At 41.9% G+C, this 19,080-nt stretch overlaps 4 protein-coding genes across 5 annotated transcripts; 3 read left to right on the plus strand and 1 right to left on the minus strand.

The window, feature by feature from the left end:
- Nucleotides 1–576: 576 nt before the first annotated feature.
- LOC144528224 (TLC domain-containing protein 2-like) lies at nt 577–3,079 on the plus strand. The gene is made up of 5 exons (XM_078266711.1): nt 577–660; nt 794–875; nt 1,309–1,384; nt 2,410–2,657; nt 2,943–3,079. The coding sequence occupies exons 1-5, from the start codon at nt 577–579 to the stop codon at nt 3,077–3,079; spliced, it is 627 nt and encodes a 208-aa protein (XP_078122837.1).
- An 890-nt stretch (nt 3,080–3,969) lies between these two features.
- On the minus strand, nt 3,970–8,443 carry LOC144528225 (F-box only protein 40-like). Its single transcript, XM_078266712.1, has 6 exons — nt 8,414–8,443; nt 6,331–7,443; nt 5,788–6,074; nt 5,229–5,360; nt 4,657–5,002; nt 3,970–4,188 (listed from the first exon to the last, which is right to left on the minus strand). The coding sequence occupies exons 1-6, from the start codon at nt 8,441–8,443 to the stop codon at nt 3,970–3,972; spliced, it is 2,127 nt and encodes a 708-aa protein (XP_078122838.1).
- A 335-nt stretch (nt 8,444–8,778) lies between these two features.
- Nucleotides 8,779–13,864, plus strand: LOC144528226 (F-box only protein 40-like). Its single transcript, XM_078266714.1, has 9 exons — nt 8,779–8,846; nt 9,527–9,563; nt 9,707–10,271; nt 10,429–10,850; nt 11,239–11,418; nt 12,110–12,351; nt 13,000–13,131; nt 13,212–13,539; nt 13,652–13,864. Exons 1-9 carry the CDS (start codon nt 8,779–8,781, stop codon nt 13,862–13,864), a joined length of 2,187 nt encoding a protein of 728 aa, XP_078122840.1.
- A 584-nt stretch (nt 13,865–14,448) lies between these two features.
- LOC144528125 (coiled-coil domain-containing 92B-like) lies at nt 14,449–17,818 on the plus strand. 2 transcript variants are annotated; one of them, XM_078266586.1, is made up of 4 exons: nt 14,449–14,587; nt 15,158–15,306; nt 15,439–15,486; nt 16,634–17,818. In XM_078266586.1, exons 2-4 carry the CDS (start codon nt 15,177–15,179, stop codon nt 17,341–17,343), a joined length of 888 nt encoding a protein of 295 aa, XP_078122712.1. In that variant the 5' UTR covers nt 14,449–14,587; nt 15,158–15,176; the 3' UTR covers nt 17,344–17,818. The 2 variants fall into 2 exon arrangements, with proteins under 2 accessions (XP_078122712.1, XP_078122714.1); XM_078266588.1 differs by lacking the exon at nt 14,449–14,587 and adding an exon at nt 14,598–14,750.
- Nucleotides 17,819–19,080: the final 1,262 nt, after the last annotated feature.

Below are 19,080 nucleotides of genomic sequence, written 5' to 3' on the forward strand. Positions count from 1 at the left end.
CATACAATTCAACAGTATGCAATTATGCTTTTTTTCATTTTTTACATTCATATATGGGTTTTGTCTAACTGTTATATTGCTACACCTTCCACTTGTGTGTCTCCTGTGGCTGTTTATCTTGTTGTTCCCTGATTACAAGTACACATATTTGTTTTGGGTTGTGGCCAAAGGCCTTTTATAATTGAACACCTGCTTCTTATTGTCATTGTTTTGAGATATGTAATGTGATGCTTATTTTATGCTGGTTTCAGTGAATGAATACTGTGGGAGCAAATACACAGTGTGTGGATTGAACTTTTCTTTTGCCAGGAAGGGAATCTTACCATGATGTTCATGTCATTGTGTGACTGCAACCCCTTTACCTGTTGTCAGTGATCAGTTTGTCCCTTCAGGTGAGGGGAGGAATGTTTGTTAAAGGGCAGGGATTGTGTGTTAAAGAGACTTTAGCAGTTTGTTTATCTCGTTCTTTAGAGTGTATTTGAGCTGCACGCTCCCAGCTGAAATGTGCCCTGAAAAAAGGAGCACATAGAATTTGAAGGGAACTCAGGTCACTAGGCTCTGTGGAAAAAAAAATTGATGGATTTAAAGTGGAAGTGGAGGAATATCAGCACTTCTTTATCTTACAGGTCGCTGACAGGAGCATGGGCTGTTTCATGGTGTGTAACGACACAGTAATCAGGGTTGGTGCTATAATTTATTCATTTCATAATTTTCATTTCATATTCATTTGTACTCTTCCAGTGGTCTTTCTCTCTCTCTCTCTCTCTCTCTCTCTCTCTTTCTCACCATGCAGTTTCTACATTCAACCCCAGATGTGGAGGACCTGATCTTCTCTCTCTCCTTGCTCTCCTACAGTCATGTAGCTGTGTCTACAGGTGACAACCTTGAACACAACACACAAACGTTCACACTTTTACACGTCAGCAGTCAGCGGCCATTAGGCTTCAGATCAACTCTCTATCATTTCACCTAATTAACAGCAGCAGATTATTTATTTACAGTTTGGATTTATGAGGCTTTTACAACAAGGACGTCCAGGTCATGCAACACTCTTCAGTTCTACAGTTCCTGGATTGAAAGTTTCTTTACCTCACTTGGCAATCAAATGCTGACCATAGCAGGTTATATACTGACATTTTAAAAAGCAAAGTGTGGAAATGATAAAAATGTCACCCACCAAAACCTCCTTTCTGCAAGATTTAATAAATGGTTTGACACGTTTTAACCATAACAGTGAACTATTTTGACATTTCATAATGTTTATGTAAGAATGTCTATGTGTTGCATACTTCTTGCTACATCCTCTAGGTTATTTTATTCATGACTTCTTGGATGTGGCCTCAAACCAGTCATGTAAACAGCCCTGGGAGGTGCTCCTCCACCAATTATAAATGTTACACGTCTCAACGTACTGCTGAAAAACAAAACAGGAAAATCCATCAGGTTTTAGTGTCCCCCTGGAAACTTCTCTTTTGTTATTCTGTCAAATTGTGTTTTAATTATTTGCGGTTCGTTATGTGACCTATTTGCTGTTTTATTTATTTGCTTGTGTTTTGTCTATTATGTTTTCTTAAGATGATTTGTTCTGAGCTCTAAGGGGCCACCATACATGTGCATGCTTGTTTATGTAAAATTGTAATATTTTGCTGATAATTCTTCCGTACTTTTACTTAAGATTTTGGAATACAGGACTTCAGGAGTATTTTTCCATTATGGTATTACTACTTTTACTTATAGGTAAAGGATGTGAGTATTTCTTCCCAAGTATTTGTGAAGTGTTCTTACATTGCCCAGCCCTTACATATCTGTGTGTTGTGATAATGATGAAGTCAGTGAATGAAATAGCACAGTCATCCTTTACTGCTGTTTGCCCTCCAATGGTGTTCAGCCTTGATCTGTGTGACAGTTTAATCTCTGAGGCAGCAGAGGTCGCAACCTCATTCACCTCCAGCTGGGCACACCTCAGTGTGTGTGACTTTAGTGTCACAACATTGTAAAATATATAAGACACGTTTAGTGGTTGCATTGTGTGTGGGTGTGTTTGCTTAGCTGAGCTGATCTCTCTGTGTGTATTTCACAGGAGAGGTAGTAAAACATGTATCTTTACATGCTGAACAACACTATCTCCTCATAGCTCAAGGTCTGCTTGTGTTGAGTGGGAGTTTTATTTGTTTCTAATAAAAATACCTTTCAGTATATCCTCCTCCAACATGTCTTTATTTTATTTAGATCTTTAATTTTTAATTTTCTTTCTTTAATTAACGACACCTCAAATGGAGAGTTTGAGCCATTAACTTCTGGCTAAACAAACCAAAATCTACTTGTAACAGCTTATCAACATTTTAACTTGCAGAGAACTTCCTGATGAATTAAAGAGATTCACAGAAGAGACTCTTGTTTAAACTTTTTTTCTCATGTGCTCTCTTGCTTTAGCTTGGCTGTAACATCCCGTGTCTATGTGGGCTACTCTGTGGTGTCTTTGCTCGTTGAGATCAACTCGGTTTTCATCAGACAGCTCCTCCTCCTGTCAGGAAGGAGGAACAGGCTAAGGACTAACATTACAGGCCCTTGTCCCTCTGTGATCTACAGCGTGACCAGCTGGCTCAACCTGGGAACGTTAAGTGGCTCGGGGATTCTCCTCTGGAGGTTTCACAAATGTGAAATGTAACAGTCAAACTTCTTTTTGGACAAGAAAGTGTTAATATGTGAACTTGTGAAAGTTCCTACAATCCTATATCAAATGGAAACCTATGCACATGAGAAACATCTGCTCAAACATGACAGTCACATTTTATGTTGATTTTCATTAGGTTAAATGGATGGCCTGCTGAAAGAGAATGTTTTTAAATGAATAATGAATTCATCTTTACTCAACCTGCCTTAATAAGTTGGTAGTTCATCTAGAAGAAGTTTAAAGGAATAATTCAATACGGTTTAATAAGGGAATATGTATACACGTATGCCTCGCTACATCCTGATGATGGGGACAGCAGGCCTGAGTCTCATCTCCACCATAAACATAGTGCTGTTTTACAGACTGCTCAGAGCAGACATCCTTACCAGCAAGGGGGATCACTAGAGGGAGCCAGACAGTTTTTCCTGGTCAAAAATGATTCTATTGGTCCAGTTTCCTACCTCATGATGTAGTTGAACAGTATTTCAAGGACCCGAGGACCGGTAAAGGCTAGAAGGGATACAGCTACGGCAACGACAGTTAAGTTTAGGCCCCAAAGCGACTAGTTTAGATTGTGGCTTTGGATTAAAACACTCCAGAGGAACGAACAAACATTTCCTGGGTGAAAGTATTAAAATTATATTATTATATTATATTAGATTTTGCAAAATTTAGCGTAATTATGCGTAACTTCTGGTCATAGCTGTATCCCTTCTAGCCACAACCCCCAAGGACCACTGTAACTTATGGTGTTGTTTATAACTTTGAATGTTTTTCATTAAAGCAGAAAGTATAGGTTAAGCACAAGTTAGCAGATGTCTTTTGGGGGTTATTCATAAAAAAGGAATCACATAAGGGCAGCTTTTAGCTCCAATATACTGCCTAAGCTTTGTTTATCTACCAAATAATTGACAGATTTTACTATTTAATATCATATTGTCAGTTCAATGTCATAACTGCACTGTTAATAATATAATATATAATAATTAATAGGCTATTTGCCAAAGGGACACTGTTATATACACCGGCCCTCAAGTATTTATTCAGTAGTGTCATTCCAAAAATCTATAGTGACAATTAGTGACTGCATTTCAAATGTATAGATGCTCCTGATTTGTTCTTAATTCTATAAAGTAATAAGATCACTTAGGTTTCACAATTTTTTTTATTTTTTTTAATGGCATTTTTCTCTGTTATATTTTAAATGACAGTGGATGGCAGTGACAGGGTGTATAGGGAGAGAGAAAAAGAGTGGGCAACATCTGTTTTATAATAACAGATTAAAGCAACATACACTACATCATGATCCTCTTCTGCTGAAACAAACTAACCAGAGTGGAGGCTTTGCAGCTTGTCTTGGTTTGGACTTCTTCTCTGATACGCGGCAGGAGAATCTTCTCTGTCCTGGACTCTCTCTCATAGCAGTGACACACCTTCAGGTGCTCGGACATGGACGGCATGTCTTGGAAGGCCCAAGTGTCCACAGGAGAGAACAAAGTGCTAAACTGCCATACCTGAAGTCACAGAGAAGAGAGAGGCAAGTGAGAGAGAGAGAGCTGAATATACAGTCCAGATGCCAAGGATGTCATCCACTGGAGATGGGGCGAGATCTTCATGTCACTTTTTTTTTTTTTCAAAGATAATTTTTTGGGCTTTTCCACATTTAATGGACAGGACAGTGAGAAAGGGGAGAGAGAGAGAGAAGACATGCAGGAAATTGTCACAGGTCGGACTCGAACCTTGGACCTCTGCATCGAGGCATAAACCTCTAAATATATGTGCGCCTGCTCTACCCACTGAACCAACCCGGCCACTTCATGTCACTTTTCAAAACCTGTTTTATAGTTTCAGTTTGATTTACTCCCTAAAAGCTCTTTAAGCAGTGACCTTTGACTACCAAAATCCAGATGAGATCCAGATAAACTGTCCAGATGTTGCTGATGAAAGCTCAAATATATATAATACACTGGCTCTTAGCTTACCATCTGCTTCACCCGCCACTTGGATCCTCCATGTGAGTAGGTCTTCCTCTCCCAGCGGAGGGTGACCATCCCTCTCTCCTGCAGCAGAGAGGAGCACACCTGCCTCATCAGCTGGGACACCAGAGCCAGCTGGGACAGGGACAGACTGTCCAGGAAACTGGCCATGTGGCACAGCACCTCGTAGGGCAGCGAGCTTAGAGAGTCCTCTCCTCCTCTTCCTCCTCCTCCCTGATCTCCTCTTTTCCTCTGAGCTGTGGAGGAGTCCTCTGAGCTGCTTGATGTCTGGGAGGCATCACTCAGAGAGACAAGGGTGGTGGGTTGCAGGCTAAAGCAGCCCAGATCCTCGCTGAAAGCAAAGTTGAAACTGTGGTCAGATTTTTACTGCACTGCATGACTGTAATTATCTGCAGGGGATTAGTGGGCTTGTTGAACAATAACACAGAGTAAATGATAACACTAGAAGAAAGAAAGAAAGAAAGAAAGAAAGAAAGAAAGAAAGAAAGAAAGAAAGAAAGAAAGTAGGTGTATCAGTACCACACAATAATAAAGATGAACTGTTATTTTTATCTCACTTGTAGGAGATGGTGGCTTTTTGTGTAGAGGGCTGAAACCTCCTCTGGCTGTAGGTGCATCCCAAGTTTGCCAGGGGGCATCTCTGCTCGAACCATCCATTCACACCCATCTGGATGTCACTGTGGCTGTTCCTGCATGTGAGAGCATATTGATCATTAGAAGAAGAAAGAAAAAAACCAGAGCATCCTATTTAATTTTGTTTGTTTTCATCTCACTGTAATGCCAGACAGGACAGGTGGTGTTTAATGCATTAGGATGAATCAGAAAGGGTCAGTGAATTCCTACAGAATAGATTAAAGTAATCATTCTAGTTTCTCTACTTTATTTTCCTACTGTGAAGGTGTTTACTTCATGGCTAACCTGATTTTGTGTTTAAACTCATACTAGGAGTTTAAACACAAACTCTGATTAATATTTATTTTTTTCAGGTCCCATATCTTACTGAAACAAATATTTTGGGACTTTAATGGAATATGTTACCTCTCATACTGGCAGGAATTTGAAAAAATATGTATTCCAAAGGATATTTGGATCAAACAAAACAAAAAGAAAACCCACTTATAATGTTTGCCATATTCTCTGCGCTGGAAGGTGTATCCACAGAGGAAGGTGAAGGCGGAGCTGGCCTTGTGGTGCCGGCTGGTGACACTCTCCACCTGCAGCTGAAGGTGAAGCTCCAACGGTTTTGCAGCAGTCAGCTCAACCAGCGACGTGTTTGTCCGGAAAGGAGCAGACAGGAAGTTGTAGGTCTGTGTTCCCTCATCTTGTAGCAGAGCATCTGTGAATACGCTCTCTGCAATGAGGTGACCCCTTTTCTCCTTCTCCAGGGAGCACAGCAGAGAGGCCTGAGGAGCACATCAAACTCATTATGTGATAAATATTCAGTGATGAAACACAGAAACACAACACCAAATGAATGTTTGCTTCGTGTCTGCTGGATATGTAAATAGACAACTGTTTGCTAACCAGTTTGTGATTTGAACTTTAAAAAAGTGACGATATGTCAATTTTAAGTCCACAGCCTTTTTCTGTTGCCCCCAAGTCCACAATAATTGTGTTAGACTTTAATTATTATAAGAAGAATGAATTTCTCTCTCTCACCTGAACTTCCTCCCACACTGGCATCTCCTCTAGCGCCACCCCCAGATCACTAGTATCCACAGCTCGACTCTCCCTCTTGTAGAAACTAGGGTTGCGGATACGGCTCTGCTTGGCAGAGAAGCTGGTTGGGGTTTTAAAGGTACGCACGGTGATAATCTTCATTGGCTCCACATGTCCATACTCAAATTCCTTTTTCAGTTTTACAGCAGGACAAGAAGAGGATGTGGAGGAAGCAATATATGCACTGCTCCCCTGTTTGCAGGTGTTTGATGCTGTGGCACCCACACAAGTCTCTGCTGTTTCTTCCTCTGTCAGAGTGCCCAGGCCTTTTCCTTTCGACAGTCCCTGGTCTCTGCCTGCCTCCCCAGCTTCCCTGCAGCCACCCATCTCCATACTAAACATACGCTCCCAGGCGTTGTAGCTTTCTAACTGATCAGCATTCACTGGGTTGTCAGTAGCCTCTCTCTCCTCCTGGGTTGGCTCCTGCTTAAATTCAACCTCATCTTCATCTTCTTTAATATCAGGGTTATAGATGTCAAACATGTTAAAAGACTTCCCTGTTTGACCACTGGCATCCTTTGTAGCTGCCTTTTCGGCTTCTTCTTTTTCCTGCTTCTTCTTCCTCCTCTCCTCCTCCTCCTCCTCCACACTGATCAGCTCTGGGAACAGTTTCTTCATCTTCATGGTGTGAAACAGGAGGTCCTGGTCTTTCAGGGCCATGGCCAGGTCCAGACATCCTTTCTGCTCTCCTTCCTTGAGCAGGTTTTCATGCAGCTCTGTGTTTGGATAAGAATGGGCGTCATTGACCGGCCATCGGTTCCACTCCATAGAGCAACACACCACGCTGGCCGGACACACCTGGAGATGAGCTGCCTGTGAGGAGCGGGGTAGGTGGAGCGGGCACCCATAATCAGCATTGAGGCAGGGCACCCTCACGTTAGGGCAGAGCAGCAGGTGATCCTCCTCTTTACACAGGTGGAAGAGAGCTCCACAGAGCAGACGGCAGGGGATGACCGCACAGCACACAGAGACCTCCACCCGAGCCCTGCAGCGCCGGCTGTAGCAGGAATCACAGTGGACATGCTGTCGGACCCTTGAGGCTGAACGATGACTCTGAAATGTTTAGGAAAAGGGAGGGACAAATGAAAATGAAGGAAATCAAGAAAGAACCAAGAAAATTCACAAAATCAGCCCGTTGTCATTTAAAAAGCATCATGATGCTTCAACATCTGTTTATCCCACTGACCCCCACAGGTGGGGTGGGGGTCAAAACTTGTGCTGTGCAGCCAAGCAATGTTCAAAATAAACAAAACTTTGTTTTAAATTCGAGATAAGATCCTGATACCAAATATGACAAGCTGAATTTAGGGAACATGTGTATAAATTGCAGACATGTACGATATCTCAATTTGTATCATATCATAAATAGATAGGAAGGTCTGGGTTTGAATATTTCACTTTGTGTAAACATCATATAGCTTCAATGAAGAGCCAACAAAGAATATACTGCATATGATACTTTCAAACAGGGTAAAATAAGATGATTTAAACAACTTTAAAGCTACTTAAGGGGAAATAGAAGTGGAAATTGGAATCACAATAAAACCATACCATGCTTCAGATCCTATGGCACCAGTTTTGTAGCTGAAGCTGTTGGTCAGTCCTGCAAACAAAGAGGAAACTATAAATATAAAATATAAAAGAAACACTAAATGGCAGGACACCGGCAGGGTCCTGTGGCATTAGAGTCAATGGGAACAGTTAAGTACAGACTTTAGCCTACCGCTGTAAGTGAATGGAAATGAGAGAAACATGCTCCTTGTACTCCGTCTTGTGCTTTAAAGACCAAGTGTCTCTGTGTGAGTGTGTGTGTGTGTGTGTGTGTGTGTGTGTGTGTGTGTGTGTGTGTGTGTGTGTGTGTGTGTGTGTGTGTGTGTGTGTGTGTGTGTGTGTGTGTGTGTGTGTGTGTGTGTGTGTGTGTGTGTGTAATATAAATAGAGTTGAGAACTGACTACTGACTGAGAAATGTTACACAGGTGGTCAGGTTTGGGTTACCAGCCCCTTCAGAGACTCACATCAGTACATTTCTCTCACCTTCTTCCCACTGATTCATGTTGTGGTGCTGCGTGCAATTGATTTCTACCTGCAGAGTGCAAAATGAGTCTTATTTAATATCCAAACAATGTCCTCTAGTGGAGATTTAATCAAAACATTTTCAGTGTGTATTTTATTACAGTCATTTCAACAGAAGATTAACTATTTATTCTCCACTGGACATAAGTGCACATTGATTTGGTCACAGGATGAAGAGATAGAACGTATTTAATACAGATTGGTGTCTGTGGCTTCAATCCACTGAAGAAACTGAGGGGGGTGGGGGGTGTGGGGGGTGGCTGCTGCTTGGCTAATTTTATCCTGCCAGTTCAAAGAGCGCAGGGACTAAAAGCAATGTTATCAAACGAGAAGGAAGCAACACGTCTGCGGTGGCACCTTGGTAAGAACTTTGACCAGATGAGGTTTGATCTTATTGTGAGTGTGTTGAAATACTTTGGTAATGTCTTTGTTGTCTAAATTGTAAGCAGTACAGTGAAAGTATTCAGTTATGGAACTGTAGAAGTTAAATGTTTCATTTGCTTCTAGTGCTCTTCTGATTTACTCTTATAATGCCATAGGACACAGCTGAACAATATTATGGCCCATAGTTTAGAATTTACTTTGATTATCAGCTCTTCATTTCACCGTAAGAACATGGAATACGTGTTAATTCATTTTTGTGAGAGGGCTTTGGAGCCGTGCTTAGTGCATGATGGGCAAAAATTGTTGCATCGGTGAAAAATGTTTCCCATAACTGTATTTTTGTGCTGTTGATTTGTTGTGTGGCCTCCAGTATGTCACTGGTTCCCAACCTGAAGGGTCACATTATAAATCTGAGGGGTCATGACAACTTAATAGGAAAGAAAAAAAAACATTAATGCTGCCTAAAACTTTTAAGAATAATTGGATTTTACCATGTCAGACCTCTAAAACAGGGAGGAAATTCATTGGTTGACCTGGTCATAATAACATGACATATGCGACCAGTGATGATGGATGACAAACAAACAGGGGTCACAAGCCTATGTGATTCACTATTTAGGTCTGATGTTACAGATTAAAGTAGGAATCTATATGTCAGTTTTCTGTATTTCTCTTGCAGGATTACAAAACCTCTGATTCAACGTCCTGTAGACATGGTGAGTCACAGGAGATATATAATTAATGGTGTAGAATCAAAGATTATAAAGCCTTGATGCACTATGTTTAATGTGCTGTATATGTTGTGAATCTTTCATCCTATTTGGATCCTCTGCTCCTCTTTTCTTTCTCATCCAATTAGAGTCATCGTTCTCGAGCCTCCAGGGTGCGACAGCATGTCCACTGTGATTCCTGCTACAGCCGGCGCTGCAGGGCTCGGGTGGAGGTCTCTGTGTGCTGTGCGGTCATCCCCTGCCGCCTGCTCTGTGGAGCTCTCTTCCACTTGTGTAAAGAGGAGGATCACCTGCTGCTCTGCCCTAACGTGAGGGTGCCCTGCCTCAATGCTGATTATGGGTGCCCGCACCACCTGTCCCGCTCCTCGCAGGCAGCTCACCTCCAGGTGTGTCCGGCCAGCGTGGTGTGTTGCTCCATGGAGTGGCTACGGTGGCCGACTGATGACACAAACCCACATAGTAACGACATAGCCCTGCAAGAGAAGGTGCTGAAGGAAAATGAGGGGCAGGGGGAGCCTCTGGATCTTGCCATGACCCTGGTGGATCAGTCAGATCTTTATGACCGCCTGAAAATGCAGCCTCTCTATCCAGAGCTGATGGAGGCAGAAGAGGAGGAAATAAAGGACGAAAAGAAAGAGGAGACGGCAATGGGAGGGCTCGTCAATGGTGTCACAGACATAGATACCAAAGAAGGTAAAACATATTTCATCTATATTTTAAACACACAAAATAAAACAATGTGTTGTTGTTGTTGTTGTTGTTATGTTGTGATTTTTGGACTTTTCTTTCCTCATCTGTCTCATCTGTCTTTACATTTGTCCTGTCGGCCTCCACACATCTGTTCCTGCAGAGAATAATGTTGTTGAAGAGACTGTACAGAATAGTGTGGGGCAATGCTCAGGCATCAACAAAGAGAAATATGACCTGTGTGAGATGATGTTCGGCATGGAAAAAGGCGGCTGTGCTGTCGCTCAGGCAAACCAAGACAATCCCAAACAAAAGCCAAAGCCTGGTGAGAAGGTGAAAGACAAAGACACAGAGAAAGATTATGCGGCTGCAGACACAAGTAAGACAGGACAGGCCCCATGGCAGGAGGGGGTGCTGGAGCGTCTGGGGCAGGAGCTCACCCCGCAGGAGTACAACATGTATGTGGTGCATCATGGGCGCATGCTGCTCACCTTCGGACAAATCAAGGCCTGTACGCCGAGGGAGGACGATTTTGTGTATGGCAGCCTGGAGCCTATCCCAGTCCAGACCCTGCGCTCTTTCAAGGTGATGATTTCAAACTACACTTATTAACTGTAAAACAGAACTGCTTTGTTAGCATTATAAAGGTGTCAGTGTGCATCAACCGAAGTAATGAACACTTTTTTTTTTTCGAGCATCCCCAGGCCTTAAATCTCACAGGTTTGCCCAAATTCAATATGGTGTCGGCTACTTGTCCATCAGGAAGTGAAAAATCTAAACTTTAAGAGTGAAATGCAAAGTAGCTAGGAAGCATTCCAACCAAATAAAACTGCATTTGCCCAATACAGCTTTAAAATAAGCATCAACAAAACATACTGCAGACAACCTGGCCTAATAATAATTTACAAAAAAGATGTGTTCACATTACTCACTTGGCTTCCAACGTGATATATTATGTATTGCTTCCTCTAAGGTCCCTGAAAGCTATCACTATAGCAGTCGGCGGATTCATCAGTACGACACGAGTCGGCCTCCAGGCGAGCCTCGCAGTGTGGACACATCAGACCTCGAAGTCAACGAAGAGGACTGGTTCAGTGATGAAGCAGCAGCCACCCTGCTGGGCTACGCTGAGATGGAGGTCAGGGGTCACAAGGTCAGTCAGATATTTATAACAGTATGAAAAAATATATATAAACTGCACACATCAGCAGATGAGGGAGATTAAGTGGAATTCTGTAAAGCATGACAATTTCAGAATTGAACATGATGGTTTATAAGCTAAATAAAATAATATCACTAGCCACAACATTTATCAGAATCAGCGTCAGAATCAGAATCAGAAATACTTTAATAATCCCAGGGGGAAATTATTATTGTTACAAACTCCAGACATACAAACAACATGTATTATACAGACAACATACATATTAAAAACAAATTTACAGTAGTAATATATAAAAGATCAAATGTACAGTATTAATGTGCAAAGAGTGCAAAAAATGATTGTCTGAGAAGACATATATTTTAGATATGTATATGTGTGTGTATATATATATATATATATATGTATATATTTTCTAATTTAAAAAAAAGTTCTCTGTAGTGCATTTTTGTTTTTACTAAAACCAGTTTTAAGTCACTGCAAATTGCTTTTCATATTGTGTGAAAAAGTAAGACATCAGCTCCTGCATACTGTCAACACTTGGTGTTGGTGAATTTATTGAATAGCAATATTTGTGAGGCACTATGGAAATGTGTGGAAAACAATGGCCTCATGCAAAAACAGTGGTATGGTCTTTTAACTAGAATGAATCAGGTATTGTGATCGATTGGTTTCCATGCAGATCAGTGAGTTAAAGGCAGCCGACGGGCTTTACGTCGACGAGGGAACACAGACGCACTCGTTCCGCAAAGCTCCGTTTAAAGCGAAGACGACCCTGGCGGAGGTGATGGTGGACAGACCGCTGAAGCTTCATCTTCAGCTGCAGTCAGAGAGAGTGAACAGCAGACATAACAGAGCCAGCTGTGTCTTCACCTTCCTCTGTGGTCACTCCTTCCTCCGCAGAGAGTTTGCCACACATTTCAGGTGTCTGTAAATACTACTGACTACTGTGTTTGACTGAGTTTGTGGTTTGACCCTCACTGCCCTCTGTACTCCTGTCACGTCACGTGTCATGGACTAACATTAAAGTAATAAATGTTGATTTGTCACTGAGAATTCAACAATTGTCAAGAGGATGCAACCAATTGGAAATGTCAACTGGATAAATACTGTTAATGTTGTTCTTAAAGTATATTATTTCTTTTCTTGTTTGTCAAGCAATTCTATTATGTTTACATTCTTGTCTTTTCATAGTCATAGTTCATATTTAATAATAAGCTATTGCACTGTTCAATCCCTGCACTGTTCACTTTTGCGCTACTGCCATTGCACACACTCTACCATAGCACCTTATCATGGTCATTGCATCACATGGTCAGTCCATACCAGACCTTTGTAATCACTTCACAAATTGTTAACTCTTTACATTTCTGTGAGTGATTTTTATGTATGTGAGATATATGTGTGTTTGTTGTGCTATGGTTGTCTAAGCTACTGGATGCCTTCAATTTCCCTCGGGATGAATAAAGTATCTACCTACCTACCGATCTACCTACCTACCAGCCAACCAACCAACCAGATGGACATGCAAAGTGTGTTTAATAAGAGTATTAATCGTCATTTCCTTTCCAGGAACGTCCACAGTGACATCCAGACGGGTCTGAGTGGATGGTTCGAGCAGAGATGCCCCCTATCGTATCTGGGATGTACCTACAACCAGAGGAGGTTTCAACCCTCCACACATAAAGCCACTGTCTCCTACAAGTGAGCACATTTCCTTTTCATCAGTCCTGTCCAGCATTTGTTTTAGTGAATGAAATCCTAGTATATTTCTTTTCCTACAGTAAACAGCTGAGGAGTTTCAGCTTGCGTCCAACACTTGGAGTCTCAGTAGGTGATGGCTCCTCCCAGACATCCAGCAGCTCAGAGGACTCCTCCACCGCTCAGAGGAAGAGAGGTCAGGGAGGAGAGGACTCTCTGAGCTCGCTGCCCTACGAGGTGCTGTGCCACATGGCCAGTTTCCTGGACAGTCTGTCCCTGTCCCAGCTGGCTCTGGTGTCCCAGCTGATGAGGCAGGTGTGCTCCTCTCTGCTGCAGGAGAGAGGGATGGTCACCCTCCGCTGGGAGAGGAAGACCTACTCACATGGAGGAGCCAAGTGGAGGGCCAAACCTGTGAGACAGACATTCTAAATCATCCAATCCATCATGTTAGTGTTTTACAAAAACAAATCCCATACTAACTGTGATCCACGTCTTCCTTTTCTCTCCTCCTGTTTCTCTTCAGGTGTGGGAGTTCAGTCACCTTTTCTCCTCAGTGGATTCGTGGCATATGGCAGACGTCCCTCCAATATCTGCTCATCTAAAAGTCTGTCCTTACTACGAGACCTCTCTGCACAATGAGCCTGTTCCCCTCCCCAGCATGAGTGACAAACAGAAGTGCAGCCAGGAAAGGCTTAGCCTCGTCGACCAATTCACAGGAAACAGATGGCAACACTGAAAAAAGAAAATCCTTTTATTTGTACCTGCTGTGTCAGAATGTATTTGTGTATAATTGGCATGATGGCAGATTACACTGCACAACTATAGGGATGATGTCTTATTACCAGTATGTCACAAAGCACTACACAGAGCAAATAAAAATCAACCTGAACTTGTACAGTTGTTCTTCTATTGTATAATCTATACCTAATATTCAGTATTATGGAATACATGATTTATATATATACAACTTTAATTTATTTACTGCCATTTTTTTTTTTTTTTTTTTTTGAAAAGTTAATTAAGATAAATGATTCTGAATTTAAAAAGATACAACAGAATTAGAGCTGCAACAATTAATCAATTAGTTGATAGACAACTTTATACCTCTACTCCACTACATACTACATACATACAAGAAATATTGTACTTTTTACTCACCTATTTATTTGACAGCTATAGCTACAAAATAATTAGCAAATTAGGATTAGAGACTTTAGCTCTCTATCATTTTCAGGATGAGGAGGAAACAGCTGGTACCAACACTTTTATGAAGCTCCTCCTCCTCCTGCTTCGTGGCACTGATCAACCGTCATACAGGCTGCTTTGTTGTGAATACAGCAGCGGCACTGCACTGCACTGCACGTACAACCAGAAGGTTATGAAGAGGTTATTTCGACTCAGACTGCAGCAGGATTCATTAAGGAAAACGTCGGCCTGCCGCTACAGTGAAACCGCTCAGGTGAGAGCACAGAAAGAAACGCGTAAAGTGCCGTTTTGCACACTGAACGTTTTTGCACGGGTCTTTTGTTTTCTCCATCTCTGCTGCATCAAGGACAGAGATAGCAGGTCGAATCGAGGATCAATGAGAGAAGCTTTGAATCGGATACCGCTTCAGTATCACGGTAGGCCGCCACGGTCAGGGTGATAGATTTACACACAGTTACAGGTAGACACACCGGGCGCTAGTGAGCAACGGTGCAGAAAACAGAACGCTTTTACAGTAGGCCTATATGCGAGAAATCACACGTAATGTGATTAAATAAAAGAGTGTAGGCATTTTGCAAATAAGCCTATAAGGGAATTACCTAATAAAGCTCTTCCATGTTGCAGAAAATCTCAGTGAGATAGAATATTAAGCGGACTAACAGATCTTTATAAAATCATCAATTAATCAATTAAAATATCTGCTATGGACTAGACACTAAATACCCAAGCACCACATCAACGCTCAAATCGGGACACTTAACAGCTGTAGGCTACACACAAATTCCTTATCCTACTAAATCCAGCTACCTGTATCTGTGTGCAGGTTGTGTGGGGGTGCAGCCATGGATGCCGGTAAGCTGGAGCAGCAGGTGGCCAGTGTGGAGAGAGGCATCGCCTTCCTGAAGCAGGAGCACCTGGCCATGCTGACCGGTCTGCAGCTGGAGATCACACACCTGAAGAGGCGCTGTCATGGTCAGTCTACCGGGGACCTGCTGCTCTCCATCTCTTTATGTGTCACTTAACCACTTAACTGTCTGTCTGTCTGTCTGTCTGTCTGTCTGCCTGCCTGCCTGCCTGTTGTGCTTCTACTCCTCTCGGCTGCAGAGCTAAGCTGTGAGCTGGACTCCAGGTTTCCTGACAGAAGCACAGAAGGTAAGACATTACAACTCCTTGCTGACAAAAGGGAACATGATATGAGGGAGTTATGAAGAGAAAAGCACAAAAGCTGTGCAGAGGAGGACTGGAAATTCACAAGGACCTCATTATAGAAGGGGGTACAATGATGAGATGATATACATTATTACAGTAAAATGAGATATTTGCATTACTATAAACATCACTTATGATTATATTTACTGTTCTATATTTGCAGTATATTCTATTATTTGTTAGCGGTAAAGATGCACCGATACGATATGCCAGATCGGTATTGGCACCGATACTAACTTTATGAAGCAGATCAAGTTTCAGCTATGACATAATCTATCCAAAATAAATACAGAGAGATACGCAGAGAGTTAGAAGATATAGCAACATGTTATTGGAATTCAAAGCACTCTTTCTTCCTACAACACTGCACATATATTTGGTTTTTCATAGTTTTGTTTGGAGTGTAAGCAAGCGATAGTGATTTATCCATGTCTGTCAAGTGCTTTAGTCCAGAAAGTCCTTGGTAAAAACAAAAAAATAGCAGTAAATGCAGGCCATCTTTTATGAGCACATTCAAGCTCTTTGATTTCAAAGTCATTCTGTAACAGATGACAAATGAGTTCTAAATCATTGGCTAGTAGTCCTTACCTAGCTACTGCACATGTCCAACAAAGATGGTACAGAAGTGAGATGCCTCACTCTGTAGCTAAAACAGAGAGCTCAACACACAGGGTGAAAAGAGGAGCTGCAGCAATGTGCAGTACAACAAAAATAGTGTTTTTTGAAAATAAAACCATGTAAAACTTTTCTAATATCTCTAAATACAATTATGAACCTGAAAATGAGCATAATATGAGCACTTTAATATTAAGCCTGGACCCCCCTCTGGCCCCCCTAACTGTGGCGAATATTTTCGCACAGTTTTCACCCAACATTTATCCCCAGAGAGGGGAGATTGTGAAAAGACATCGAAAAGAAAAATATATGAAATGTAATATGATCAAGCAGATGAAATGAAAGAGATATGGAGGACATAAAAACAGACCAAATAATGACATGCATACTGGATACAGTAATCTCCTCAACATCTACAGTATTTTCTGTATCTTTATATACTTCAGTCCATACTGTGTGTGTTTATGTTTCTCAGAGGAAGAAGCAGAGCTGGCCGCACGCTGTGAGGCTGCACAGTGTCTCCTAGAGGAACAGCAGTGCATGATGGTCGCTGCGCGTGGGGAACTGCGGGCTGGCCGGGCACGGGCATCAGCACTGGGAAGGAGCCTCAGGGAAGAAGAGCGGCATTTCCTAGAGGAACTGAAACGCCGCAGCCACAAGATCACACTGCTGAGTCGTGAACTGCAACGCCAAAATGTCACTACAACGACCCTCTGCCACGAGCTCCACACCGCACGCTTAAAACTGTTCCAGCAACGGCAGAGCACAGAGTGTGGTGCAGAGGGAGAGGAGGAACCCAGAGGAAAGGAGGAAGAAGAGGATGATGATGAAGAAGGTGAGGAGGATGAAGATTATGAAGGGGAGGGATCGGACTGGCTCCTGTCTCCACCTCCTCCAGCCTCTCCCAGCCAACCAGAAGCGAGACACAAGAGGCATGTCAGCGTGAGGGAGGAGAGGGTCAGGGCTTGTGTCCCTCAGGAGAGAGTGACATCACCGCAGAGGCCACACCCTATGCCTGACCCCGCCCTTTTCTTGGTACCGCTTAGATACCGCCTCCTTCGCTTGAACCAACCAATCAGAACGCAGGATGGAGAGGGGATGGAGGACGAGTGGGAGGATATAGATGACAGCAGGGTGCACAGGAGGGTGGACATGGGAGCAGGAGAGGGAGAAACCGCTCTGTGATGAAGATTAAAAAAAGAAAAAGTTGTCTTCCAGCAGGTCTCAACAAAGATCTAGAAAAATCTTAAGACTTGAGAGATGTAACCTTGTGATTGTCTGTAGATTTCAGGAAGTGAGTTATTTAGAAGTTAGATGCAGAGAAGCGTGTGATCAAACCTACACATTACCGTATTAACCGAATTTGTCACATTGATGGTACAACATGTACTTTGAAAATGTGAAGAAATGAGTGGGTCAAAAAAAAGACCGAATCGTGGTACTGTTTCATATGGATGCCTTTTGATTTTAACACGTTGATCACAGCTTTTGCCTGTAATTCGTAGGCTTGCCTCGGAGTCTGTGAACACTCACACCTGCTTTTTCACTGCACTAGCTGCATTCCAGGTTTGGAAAGTAACTCTAGAAGGCTTATAGGGACATGTTGTATGATTTGCACTTTATTAAATTCATGCAATGTGCCTAGTAAAGGCAGACAATGTTCTGGTGTCTTGTCTGTTTTCAGTGTTTGAAAGGTTTTTAGTAGGTCTTTGATACAGCAGACACATGATAGTTGTAAAAGCACTAATAACATTAATGATGGCTCTGTTCAAAAGTCCCAGTAAGTCATGGCAGTGTGACAGTGAGCCAGCATGAACAATGCAGGACTAAGCAGCTAAATGGAATTCAGCTATCATTCATTTTAGTATTTACACTTGTGCTTTTCCTACTGTGACATGTCAAAATATGTGCTGTATTAAAGGCCTGAGTGGTTCTTACAAAGATGTTATGACCAGTTGCTTTCAACATTCTCTGTTTCCAGCTTCTCCAATGTGAGGATCTTTCTGTTTTGTTTTTTTATCACTGTAAACTGAATATGTTTGGGCAGACATTTTAAAATGTCACTTTTGGCTTTAGAAAATTGTGACAGACATCGTTTTACTAATTTCCAAATGTTGTTTAGAACAAACAATTTATACATAATACAAACATTCACCAGTATTAAATATCCACTGTCAGAATATTTTTGCAGCCCACTTCTGGATCTGGAACAGTCTGCTGTTCATACGTTTTTATTTCAACTCTTACACTGGATGGCAGTACAACCAAACTTTGATAATTAAAATATGGCCAGATCTGTGTGCATTGCTGAAGTTGCCAAAAGAATGAAAACACCTATACAAAAACATGTATCTCTGAATTTTCTAGGCTTTTACAATCAACTAAAAATTATTAAAACAGAGTGTGTGCAGGAAGATTGTAGGCTAATGACTCACCGTCTGACTGCCCTTCATCTGCAATCTGCATCTTTTTTTAGTATACAGATATTTTTGCGACATGCCATAGCAGCCCATTGAATGATGCAGACATTTGTGGACACACAAAAGGCCAAAGAAAGCTGTAATTATTATTAACATGGGCCGTTAGTTTAGTGATCGAATGGCGTGGCCTAAGCTGAATATTTAAATGATCCAGTGAACAAATGAAATTGAACTAAAATAAACTGGCTTGTGAGTTGTTAAATGAACAGGAGAATATACTGATGAATTGAGAACATTAACAGGAAAAGTTTTGATTGATGAAATTATTTACAATCATTTGGAGGTATTGAGTCTTTCAATTACTGCATTCAGTTACTGCAAACTATAGTAGGCTATCACTCACATGAAGTATTTAGTGTACTAGTACACATGTAACTTGTATCCTAGCAAACGTCCCATTCTAGAATGTTCCCACAGTTGTCTTGGAGACTGTGCTCAGAAT

Source organism: Sander vitreus, chromosome 13 (assembly GCF_031162955.1).
Source record: "Sander vitreus isolate 19-12246 chromosome 13, sanVit1, whole genome shotgun sequence".
Taxonomy (NCBI): Eukaryota; Metazoa; Chordata; class Actinopteri; order Perciformes; family Percidae; genus Sander; species Sander vitreus.